The sequence below is a fragment of the Tamandua tetradactyla genome, chromosome 4, assembly GCF_023851605.1.
Source record: "Tamandua tetradactyla isolate mTamTet1 chromosome 4, mTamTet1.pri, whole genome shotgun sequence".
NCBI classification, from domain to species: domain Eukaryota; kingdom Metazoa; phylum Chordata; class Mammalia; order Pilosa; family Myrmecophagidae; genus Tamandua; species Tamandua tetradactyla.
The window spans coordinates 192761119-192773968 of NC_135330.1; the positions used below are offsets into that span (position 1 = coordinate 192761119).

General features: G+C 34.3%; 1 protein-coding gene across 5 annotated transcripts in view; it reads right to left on the reverse strand.

The window, feature by feature from the left end:
- Positions 1-295: 295 nt before the first annotated feature.
- Positions 296-12850, reverse strand: part of LNX2 (ligand of numb-protein X 2) — a 103915-nt gene continuing 91360 nt past the window's right edge. For all 5 annotated transcript variants that reach the window (XM_077158926.1, XM_077158927.1, XM_077158924.1 and 2 more), the window contains 4 exons: positions 8545-8722; positions 5666-5897; positions 2694-2852; positions 296-798 (listed from right to left, as the gene is read on the reverse strand). In XM_077158926.1, the coding sequence (XP_077015041.1) occupies positions 663-798; positions 2694-2852; positions 5666-5897; positions 8545-8722 (705 nt within the window). In that variant the 3' untranslated portion in view covers positions 296-662. The remainder of the gene's footprint in view (positions 799-2693; positions 2853-5665; positions 5898-8544; positions 8723-12850) is intronic.

Here is a 12850-nt window from a genome sequence, read left to right on the forward strand (position 1 = left end):
TCTTTTATTCTCTACTATTTTAATAATGGTACATTATTTTTAAAAACCTCTTTCGTAGTATCAAGCTTATATCATCATTATCTATGAATACTGAGAAATTAAAGTAGAAATAAAATAAACCAGAAAGATCACTTTATAAATAGGATGGATTTTTGAAATGTTGGTACCAATGAAAAACGGAAGTTGATTCTCACTCAAATTTAAAATGTAACAACTTATGGCACTGGTTGTGACAGTGGCAGTAAATGCTATTGCTCTTGGCTTCACTGACTTCAGTGTTGGAGGATATAATGTGTTTTAAGATTTTTTTTTTTTTTTTTTTGAAAATAAAGACCCACTGGAAGTCCCATTATTCAGCTGGCTCTGCTACTTTGGGTAGGCTTCGTTCTATATCATAGGTAACACTCTGACAACTGAGAGTCTGAATTCTGCAAATAGAAACACTTAAGGATTAACAGAAGACTGTTTTCAGGTTGAAAGTAATGTGGCTAACTTGAGAAAACCATTAAGAATAATAAAAGAACAATTTTAGTGGTTTTTGGCCCTGCCTATACCAGTTGTGTCAGCAGCTCCTAACAACCAGAAGCACAACGAAATCACAAGGATTTTCTTTCAAAAACCTAAAAGAGAAAGATGCTTGACTCAAAACCAATCTCAAAAATCTATATGAGGCTTCCAGGCCAACAAATAACAGTCAGGGTGACTTTGCTCCGCTGCTCCTTCAGCATGGGGACCAGTGCAGAATGGCTCATTCCCACGGTGGACAGGCCGTTCACGGCTACAATCATGTCTCCACACCTGGACAACGACCGACAGAAAAGGAAATACACTTTTGTTATTTTTATAGTATGAAAAACATCCCACCTGAAATTTGTTTAGCTTGAAAATTACAATTTCACTTAACTGTCAATTTTCAGGGTACACTATCTGCTTTGAGAAACATGTGAGCAATTCTTAGCCTATTTTGGCTTCCCCTTGCCAATCAAGGATACCTTTTGTGCCAAACGCTCCTGTAATTGTGGATGATTTCCAAGGCTTAGCAAATTAACTTCCAAATTAGCTTAAGCAAAATAGAATTAGGAGGGTAAATCTGTTGTCTCTTTTAAAAATATTAAATACTGCATTTTGAAAGGTTAGTTATATTTTGACTGTTCTTTCTGTGTTTATTCATAAGCATTCAGACATTAAAGACTTAGTTAAATGGTGAATAAGACTCTTATTCTTAAATTACCAATATTCACTGTCCTCGAAGCAGAATTATCATAAATGTATTATCAATCTGAGGACTTTCTATACTTAATGATTTTAGATCTTTAGTTTGTAATTCTAGAACCTTAAAAATTAGGCTTGTTTAGTGCTACATCAATCTCTCTCTCTCTCTCTTTTTTTTTTATATGGGCAGGCACCAGGAATTGAACCCAGGCTTCCAGCATGGCAGGTGAGGCCTCTGCCTGCTGAGCCACCGTGGCCCACCCAACATCAATCTCTTTTTAGAAGTAAATGGAATGTAAACTATAAACTAAGTAACTGAGGTCCAGCCTAGTTAAGGAGTAACTTAGCTAAGAAAATGGTGAATTCATTCTTCCTACTCTTCCTCTTAAAATGTTTTTTCATCTTTATCAACATAAAGCCGATATGGAACATACTAAAGCTGATCAACTCTTCACAATATCATTTAGATTAACCTTCTCTTTTCAAACAGAATGCACTCACCAATTGTGTAGTATTCTATCCAGGACATAAACATTTAATTTTTAAAACTGGTTCTCTCATCAAGAACTAGGCCTTAGAAATTTATAATCAACTATCTCCTTTCTGTTGTGTGATATCCCTTGACTCAATAATGCTCCTTCTTTCTTCTAACAGTCCCTGAACTTGGAAAAGGAAAACTGCTTGCACCTTGGTTGAGCACATTCTTCCAGCTCAGTGGCGGCACTTAGCAGAGGCTCTGCAGGCAAAGCTCTGGAGTCGGACAGTCTGGGTGTTAAATGCAGCTCAACCATTTTTGGTTATTTGATCTAGGGGGGCAAGTTTCTTAACCACATCTCATTTGTGAAACTGGAATAATAATAGCACTTAGCTCATAGGGTTGTTAAGATGAAATAACACATGTACAGCATGTGGCATAGTCTGCACACTGTAGGCTATCATTCACTTGACATTTGTTGAGACCTCACTATATACTAGGCTGCTAGGAATATAATAATAAATGTAACAAAATCCCTCCCTCAAGGAGCTTGCATAAATACAATGTCATGAGTAATATGTGTGGTGGAGAAAAATTAATGACAGGGTAGGACCTGAGTCAGGTTGTTTGCAACACTGCTCAGAGCTAGCAGCCCTGTGACAATGTGTACTGTCAAATGACTCAGGTTCATAGCTGTCATTAGTTTAACAAAATCAAGCTGTGAATGACAAGATGGTAAAGGTAATGGTTTAGCCTAGATCAGGAGTTGGCAAATTTTTACTATAAAGGGCCAGATAGTAAGTATTTTAGGCCTTGCAGTCCCTACAGTCTCTGTTACCACCCAGTGCTGCTGCTGAAGCACAAAAGCAGTCACAAACAGTACATAAACAAATGCACATAATTGTGTTCCAATTAAACTTTATTTATAAAAAACTGAAAGCAAGCCGGGTCTGGCCTATCCATCACAATACATGTGAATCACATCATTAAATATAACAAGACTCACTTTAATCTTCCATCATAATAAGCAGGTGTTCCCAGGACAATGGTTTTAATGAAGAAAGGCTGATTGGTGTGGTTCTCTTCATATCCACCAACAATACTAAAGCCCCAACTTCCCAAGTAGCTTCTTCGTAAAACTATATCATGGCAGCTATGAAGTGTACTACAAAGGAACACAAAACAAAGAAAAAGTGAACACAAAGCTTTTCTAGCCTGCCCATCTTTGCTATGGCGCCACACCATGCTATACCTGATTAGTCTTGAAAGAAGAAAAAAGGGCTATTTTAATTCCTTCTGAATACACTATTCTGACAACCCATTTCTAGCACAGAAGGAGTCCTAAGTAAACTTTAATCTCTCTGGACTCTTTTCAGTCTTCTCTTCCCAAGTGAAGACATATCTCTACACATACATACATACGTACATAGACACACCCATGCACACTCACACACATACATGGACAGACTGTGCTTAAATAAATTCAGTTAGCAGATCACACCTCAGCTTTCTGTATGGAATGGTTTTGTTCCCACATTTGCTCACAGCACTGTCAACAAGATCTGCAATACTAATACTTATCTGTATCTACAAAAATAATGACCAAGTGGAATGAAAATTACTGATTTCGGCACTTAAATGAAAGAAAAAAAACAATTAGTGTAGCTTTCAAAACCAAAAAAAACAAAGATAACTATCCTCCTTTTCTAAAAGCACACTCCAGTATCCTGCTTTTAATCTACACAAGGAGTTGTTTTCCGTTTTTCCTTCAATTAAAATGCTTTCATTTTAAGGCAGACTCTGATTGCCAAAATAAGGACTATAACCTAGGAAACAGTAACAAAAAAAAAAATCTGAATTTTTTTTTTCTTTTTACATCATGGACTCTGAGATGATATAATTAAAGTGTTGCTGTCAGTTTGGAGGATGTTATCCAGGGAGGAAGAAAAGATGATTTCCACTTCCACAGGTCTATGGATTTGGGAACAAGCAGTGAGTAAAAACTTAAAACTAAAAATAATTTTTAAGAAATCTAAGTGAAACCAAAGAAAATCCCTCCTAATATTCTGGTGCAACCCCAGCACACTGCAGTGGCAGCCTCCCTCTGCAGGGAAAGCGGAGCATTGCCAGCCCACGCAGCAGGAAACCAGGCACAAAGACCACCGCAGTCCCATGGAGGAGGCCCTCCGGCCCACGGTGGGAGAAGACAGGCTTCATACAATAGGGACCGGAATACGGAAAGACATTCTTTCAATACAAGATGTTTCAAAGATAGATTTTACTATACAGTGTTAATTTTCATCTAGTATCTGTTATTCTCCCTAGCATGCTAGAAGGTGCTCTGAACACAGAGGTAAACCGGCTAGTCCCAAAACGAGGTGGGAATTACAGATAAGGAAAACTGAAGGAAGCAAGAGGCTAAGAGACTTTCTACAGGGCAGGGATGGTCTCTGCCTGCTTCTTAGTGCTCTGCTCTGGGATTGCAGGGCAGGAGGAGACAACTTCTGCCCTGAGAATGTGTGAAGGGAATCATTTAAACCATCCTAAGTGTAAAACTGACAAGTCAAAATGCCAGGCTGAGTATTTAACAAGACAAATTAGGTTTCTTTGATGGCTAAACCCTCACATTTAGATGGTACCTCTGTAGGTGTATAATAGCTACTATTCAATTTTATTTATTTATTTATTTATTATTATTTTTTATTTTTTTACATGGGCAGGCACTGGGAAGCGAACCCAGGTCCTCTGGCATCCCAGGCAAGCATTCCCGCCTGCTGAGCCACCGAGGCCTGCCCCCGCTACTATTCAATTTTATGTTAATTAGTTTTTCAGTTGGAAAAATTTCCTTTTGGTGCACAGAATAAACACATAGGAAGTAGCTAAATCCACCTTTGTAAAAAAAAAAAAAAGTACATATATATATATCTCTCTCTCTGTAAGGTCCAAATACAACGTCCCTTTTAAAAGCTTCAAAGACATGAATTTTATCCATTTTAGGACTTTTTTTTTTAATCAAGAAAATAGTCAGCAATTAGATTATCAACAAATAAAATCTAATATAACTTTGCTTTTTCTGTTACTTTTTTTTTACATGAAATTACTTCATAAACCATAAAGCACTATACAAATGCTGACTATTATACACCGAAAATTAGATGGTTCTGAAATTAGCACATTAATTTTTATTTTAAAGAATCAATTTTCATACTTGGCTAAGGATCGAACGCTTCATCATAGTTCAGTTTTAGGACTCTTATTCATAGTAAGAATCCAAACTAACTTGCAGAAAAATGATAGCAATTCATAGTATTCTTATCTCAATATTAAATAACAAGACAATCATATAACTAATGAGAGGGTTATAGCCTGTGATGCCACTGGAAGTTCAAAGTGCTTTCATTACCCATTCACTCAGAGTCAGCCATGAAATAGCAAATTCCTCGTAAAGGGTGTTAGGAGCAGTGACTCAAACACTGATGGTTTGACTTAAAGAACTCTTAGGTCCAATAAAAACTAGTTTTAAATTCTGCCTTTACCAGGGAAAATTAAAAAAATTAGAAAAGGGCTTTCATAAAGGGCCCCAGGGACTCCATGCATTGGCTCGGCATTTCTGGTGATAAACGTACATGATGTCTAAGCATTCATCTGAATGAACGCTGGTAAACATCAGCTTTTCTAAGCAAGAGGCTGACACCCAATCTCATGGCTGGCCTGTTTGCAGTTCTTGATAGGAAGAGGTAGGCTTACCTTAATCATTTTGTAACAGATAGAAGCCTTTTTAGCATAATTCTTGTTATTAAATTTGCTGTTTAAAATATAATAACCTAAGAAAAATGACCATTTTCTTTTGGAACTTGAGTTGAGGTTGCTACTTTTATCTAATTAAAGCCTTTGTTTTCTTATGGGTAAACTATGTTGCACCCTGGAAAAGGCTACAATGATGAGTCTTCCATACAACAACAGAAACGCTTCTTGTACCTTGGAAGGCCAAGCCACATGACCCATGATGGAGACCAGCTGGCATCGTATTCATTCTCGCTGAATGCACTGGGCTGTTCCTCTGTGGTCTGGGTCGGCTCCTCCACAATCTGGACCTCCAGAGCTTTAAGGGCAACAGCTGGGGAAGCAGCACTGGCTTTCAGCATGGCCACAGCCTCACTGTGGCTTAAATTGGTCAAGTCAATGCCATTGATATTGAGCAACACATCACCTATTCAGATGAAGACAAGAAAAGTGAGCTGAGTTACCAAGTGACCAGTGACTTGTAAAGCCTCTTGCTTAAAAACTAATCAGCAAAGGTTAGTTCCAATAACTAAGAGAAGTAAAAGACCATTTTTACTTCTTTGTAATTTTTATTTATTTATCATAATAAATATTTATTATGAGGAATAATTCAATACATGGAAAACATCCCCAAACAATTCAGAAATTTAAAATAATTTCATAATACACAGGAAAATGTATGGCTTGGGGTAGTATGACCAAGTAGAAAGTTCAAATTCTTAGTCCTGGTTTAGCTGTGTCTAGGCTCTGGGCACGTACATTTCTCTTCTGTTAGCTTTAGTGATTTCTACAGTTTTTTTCCAATTCAAAACTTATTTGATTCGTTGCTCTTAAAAAATGAATTTTAAATACATTCTCTTTTGTATTTACACAGTCTTATATATAAAGACAACCCTACGTGTTTCTTCGAGTGTAAAAACATCAGAAGATGTAAAGAGAAGATAACCTTGGGCCCACACAAAGAAATGAAACTTGTGATTTGAACATTTTCCCTTGTTTGAAGAAAAAAAAACTGCTTGTTACTCTGCCAAATGATATAATAAAAAGGGCAATGAAGATTATATGAAAGGCTAGGAAGGAAAGGATTAGTTTTTGTGTAAGCACAAGCATATCACAAAAGCCTACAGAAAAAGCCCCTCTCTCAATTTACCATTTATTTTTCAGATTATTAAAGCAAACATCCTTATTGTAGAAAACTTGGACAATGTAATAAAATACTAGAAGGAAATAAAAATTACCCCATTTGTATACCATTCAATTCACACATTTAAAGTGTAAAATTCTATGGCTTTTAGCATAGTCACAGAGTTGTGTAACTATCAGCACAATCATTTTTAAAACATTTTCATCACTATCCAAAAACACCCGTGCTGATAGTCAACCCCATTCTCCCAGCCCTAGGCCACCACTAATCCATTTTTTGTCTCTATAGCATTGCCTCTTCTGGATGTCTTATATAAATGGAATCATACAATATGTGTTTTTTTGTGACTGGCTTCTTTCACTTAGCATAATGCTTTCCAGGTTCATCCATATTGTAGCATATATCAGTACATCATTCCTTTTTATGGTCAAATAATAGTCCATTGTATAGATATACCATATTTTGTCTCTCCATTCATCAGCTGATGGGTATTTGGGTTGTTTTCACTTTGGGGCTATTATGAAAAACGGCTGCTATAGACATTCTTGTACAAGTTTTTGTGTGGACATATGTTTTCATTTCTCCAAGAGCAGACCTGATGGGGCATATGGTAACTATGTTTAATCATTTGAAGAACTGCTATACTGCTTTCCAAAGCAGCTGTATAACTACTTTCCCACCAATTTTTCTCATCTTGGTTTTTAACTGCATTTCTGCATTGATTAATGATGTTGAGCATCTTTTTATGTGCTTATTGGTCATTTGTATATCTTCTGTGGAATAATGTCTATTAGATCCCTGGTCCATTTTAAATTGCATTATTTTTTATTATGAGTTGTAAGAGCTCTTCATATATTCCAGAAATAAGTCCTATATCAGATATGTGATTTGCCATATTTTCTCCCATTCTGTGGTTTCTTTTTTTTTCTCACTTGCTTGATAGTCTCCTTTGCAGGATAAAAGCCTGTGATTTTGATGAAGTTAACTATGCCATGATTTTTCTTTGTGCTTGTACTTTTGGTGTCATATCTAAGAAACAACTGCTTAATCCAAGTCATGAAAATATATGCTTATGTTTTCTTCTAAGAGTTTTAGCTCTTCTATGTAGGTCTTTGATCCATTTTGTGGCAATTTTTATATACGGTGTGGGGTAGGGGTTCACCTTCATGCTTCAACAAATAATTTTTAAAATGTATTCTTCCATATGAGCTGAGCAAATCACTTCAATGATATTTTATCATGATCACGGTGGCTATTTACTAACCTCCACTACCACCTCTGTCAATTATATAGTATTGATAGGGAATGTGAAATTGTGAATAAGTTTATCCCTAAACCACTACCTTTTTATTAAGTTTGTCCTCAGCCCTACCTCCTTTGCCAAACCCCTCCAAAATAGGCACTTTAAAGGTAATATACGCCTGCTGTGAAAATTTGGAATTAAAAAACAGTGAAAATATTACCATCTAGAAACAGATACTCTTTGGCTTTCAAGAAATTTTGTTTTATGAAGTCTAGTCTTTTTAAATGAATTTTTGCATCCTTGATACTACATTGTGTAAACAACTTTACTTTTTTTTTCAAAATTAACTTTATAAGCAATACTTGTATTTTAGTGAGACCGCCCTTCAGAACATCTACTCTGCCACAGAGATGGAAGAACATCTCTTAGAGGATCTTTCCCAACATAAAATAATCCAACAGGCTGGCTAACCATCAGCAAATTCTAGAATTGCTATCAGGCTTCATCAATTTTCCTTTTTCACTAGCATTTTTTAATCTCATAGGAAGGCATTACACTTTCAGATAAAAGGGACATCATGAAGGTTTTTAAAAATCTGTTTAACAGAAAACTGTAGATAGTTTTGATTTTTAAAATCTGAGTTTAATTCAGGGAGATGTGGTGGAACTGCTGAAAATCCTAACTTACCTCTCTTGATCCTGCCATCTCGTGCAAGACAGCCGTGAGGTGGCACACTGGTCACAAAGATGGGCAATTCGCCACTCTTACTTCCTCTGCCTCCAGCAACTGTCATTCCAAGGGACTCATGTGGCTCCTTCTTTACAGTAATGTGTTTTTCTTGGCATGTAACACACTGGGTAAGATCCTAAAACATGAGAGGAAAAAGTATTGGATCATGAATAATATACAGATGAAGATGGCTTAAATTAAAGTGATTAACTTATGTGGAATTTATAAAGTTATATTTTTAATTCTTTACTATAGAACTGAAAGAAATACATAGTTCTTAAAAAGTACAACTCTATATGACTACTTACGGAACTGAAAAAACTCAGGATTGTTGACATATGGAAGCCAAAGCAAAACAAGCACATTGTTTGTATAATTATTTTGCACTCCAAAGTAATTCTACAATCAACTCTATAAAAGTCAATAGTATATTTAAGCTTTAAGATTCTGAAGACAAGCTCATTAATTTTACTTTATCTTTTAATTTACTATCTTTTTCCTCTATTTTTTTGAAAGAAAATTTGACAGAGTAGTACAAAAGTAAGGTATGGATTTGCTAATTGCCAGAAGTAAGCTACAGAACAATCTTCCAATTCTTACTAAGATTATCAGAGTGCGCAATCATAAGAAAGGTGAAAATCTTCCTTGAAAACTTTCATGAAAATCTAAAAGGATACAAAGAAATGAATTTTTAAAAAAGTTAACAACATTGAAACAAATTTCCAGTAAGTCAATATTCTCAGGGAAAAGCTATTTTTACTGACATTTGTCATGGCTACTGATTACGGAAACATCCCCCACAAGTAAGCAAAGAATTTAAAATATTACTTTTCTTTTGAATGAGAATGAAATAAAAATAACTTAATATTAAAATAACAATAACATTTACTGACTGCTCACTATGTGCAAAGCTAATGGCTTTACACGCATTATTTCATTTGATTCTCACAACAGCTCTGAAAATAACAAGCTTAGAGAGGTCACATCAATGTCTCAAATCATACAACACTGACTGACTGTGTTGGGATTTGAACTGATGCCAAGGATCCTACTTACCATTATATACTACACTCAGCTAGCCTGGTTGAGTCCAGTTTGATGCTGATCTTTTGAAATTGGCAATTTAATTTCATTTTAGAGCTGGTTTTTATATTTCATGTCCATCAGAATTTTGCTATTTTGGTTGAAGAGAAAGGTCATAAAACCTTTGTTCCAAGATAATGAAATGGACTATACATGATTTGGATCCCACATTTACTACAAATTAAATGAATACATTGGTGTTCAAATATTTTAGATTTCATGTGCTAAAGTAGAGACAAGCAGATTTTATATATGAAATGTAACAAATTTCAGAATAGTTTGTGCTGTTGGTATTTAGAAAATAAAACCAGTATTGCAGTATTAATAAAAATATTTTTGAAGTTTAATAACAGTTTCTGGGGCATTTTGGCTATAGAAGACATCTAAGAACTCAAATCAGTAGAAATAACCTTAAATGACTAATGTTACTAATAACCTCTCATTTTAAATCATTTTAGATGCAGATTAATCTTAAGATAATACCACCTTTTTAGAAGTTCTACCTATTATTTGGAACATATGCACAAAAGTTAATTATACATACTTGAGTTAAAATTTGTTGGATTTTAAAACTGACAGAACAGATAAATAGCAATTTAAGTCCAGGGTTGATCATATCAGGAATCATTTGTTCAATTTCACAGATACATTTAAAAATTACTACTTTTTAAAATAAATGAACCACTACCAGGAACTATTAAGATCGGAAAGAAGGATATTTTGGTGCAAATATATCTAGTTCAGATATTTTATCCAGTAAATTAAGTGAGCAGAATAAGGGCAATTTCAATATAATTCTACATTAGATATTATGCAAATTATACATTATGTAATAATATAAATATTTTGTATATGTACACATAGCAACATGCATTACCTATTCATATTGTATATATGCACACATTCAGGTGAGATCTTATTGAGAATAACAGTGGAAGCTAAATCTCAAATATTTCCTAACACAACTGTCAGAAGATCTGTAGATAATAAAATATTTATTAACATCAACAACAGAGATAAATGAATTGTATTCACAGAATTATAAAATTTCCTTTAATGACATTATTAAAGAGTTGACATGTCACCAGATTGTTAATAACGGTATATATCTAATCTCTAAATCAGCCCTGGAATTCCAGGGCCATCTGCTCTTCTCTGGATCTAGAATGCACATATTCTTAAAATTTCATCAAGAGAATAATCTTGTAGTGTTCCTAGAAATTATTATGACATAGTAAAAACTTGTAAAGGTCTTAAAGCGGTCTCCTATCTAAAGTATATGTTAGTATCACTCAAAGTTGGACAAAAATACTTCATTAAAATGGACACAACTCAGGTAAATGCAGCATTGAATATATTTTTTTAAGCATTTTGGCCCTCGGGGATTTACACAATTGAGGATAGTTTTTCTCTAAATATCTAAAATGTATATATTTTTTTCCTCAGGAAATAAACCAAGCCTCAAAGAATTATAATAAGTGCACTTCAAAAAACCTTCTAAGGGTTCAATACCATATAAATGCTTGTCCAAGCAACTACTTAGAGACTCAACAGTAAACTAATATATACATTAATTTTTAATAATGATTATAGTTGTCTGAATATGTTGTTTTGGTGAATTTGTATGTGAGTGTGTTTTCCCTAGGAGATCTTCACAAAACCCTTTATTTTTCTAAAACCTGATTTAAAAATTAACAAATGTATTATGTTAGTAGTAAACTGCTAAATTAACATTTAAAAGTACATTTCATGCAGATGTTCTAACCAATCAAGTTTGGAGAACAGAGTAAGAATAAATTCAGCCTTGCTGCTTAAAAATATTGTCTCATGAAATTAAAGAGAATACGAATTTGTAAAGTTATAGGAGAAAAATACATGTACCAAAACAAATAAAATAAGCGGAGTTCTCTAAAGGAATGTTAGAATGAATAAGTATAATTTTTAAAATTGTCTTACAACTATAATGTTGTCAGATTTCCATATCTCAAATTACTGTGGACTTCAATGAGGTGAAAAAGATTCAATATAACATTTGCCTTATATTATAAATTCTTTAGGAATATACATAATTTATAAAGCAAGGACAAGCTATATGAAACAACTCCTACTCAAAACAATAACTCCCCTTCCACAGTCATCATTATGAAGGCAAAATTATAGGTTTACTTCAAACACTTAAGTTTTTGTTCAGAAATGAGAACAGTCTGAGGTTATAACTTCTTTTAAGTATTAACAAAACTAAAGACCAGTGACAAGCCTGTACTTAAGCTCAGAAAACTAGATAAACCTGATGGGCCTAAAATAGTGGGCCTTTAAGCTATGTTTTTTATTTGGTTCAAGGGACAGATTTCTAAATGTAATTACTCTCTCAAATAGTTTCGTACATTAAAAAAAGTCTCTTTAGCACATAGGAAAGTTCCTTTGGTGTTTGAGCAGACCAATGAATAAGTTTTTATATGGTGAAGCAATTTAATTTGACTTAGGAAAATGACTTTGGAAGATCATATTTGGTTTCTATTTTCACATAACTGGGGAAACATCTTTTAAAAACTCCTGTCTGTTTCATGACCTACCAGAAGGTGAGTTCAAATGGCATAAATAAAATACCAATAATGTAAAGGACCACCATTTTTTGATGTCTGGAACTAGAGATAGCACTGACATACATTCTCAGTCCAGATTACCTAAAACCAGTTAAATACTGACCCTAAAGAAACAGTAAAAAAGCTCAAACATCTGGGAATTCTAAATGATTTCAGGTAATATTTCTATGAAAGTTATAACATAAAAATAAATACACTATTTGCATAACCTTAAAAATTTATGGTTCATTAATTTTAATATTCATATATCTAATTCTGTTATTTTAGGCAACTTAACTGCTAATTATAGATTTGTGGGCCATGTCTTCATTACGCTTTTTCAATCATATAACCAACTGTTACACATTTAGATTAGCTACATGAGATAAATTCCACTTCCAAGTAGTACTAAATAATATGGGATTTCTCTGGAAGATCAGATGCTTCTCATCAGTGGGTTGGCAGAGGAACCTACTCTGGCAAGAAATGAGCTCTACTGGCTGAGTAACTGAGGCGATACACTCTCCAAGGCAGTGAAATATATATTTCACATCCCAAATGCTTTTTCCAAAAGAATGACAGTCTTCTTTTAAACTTAT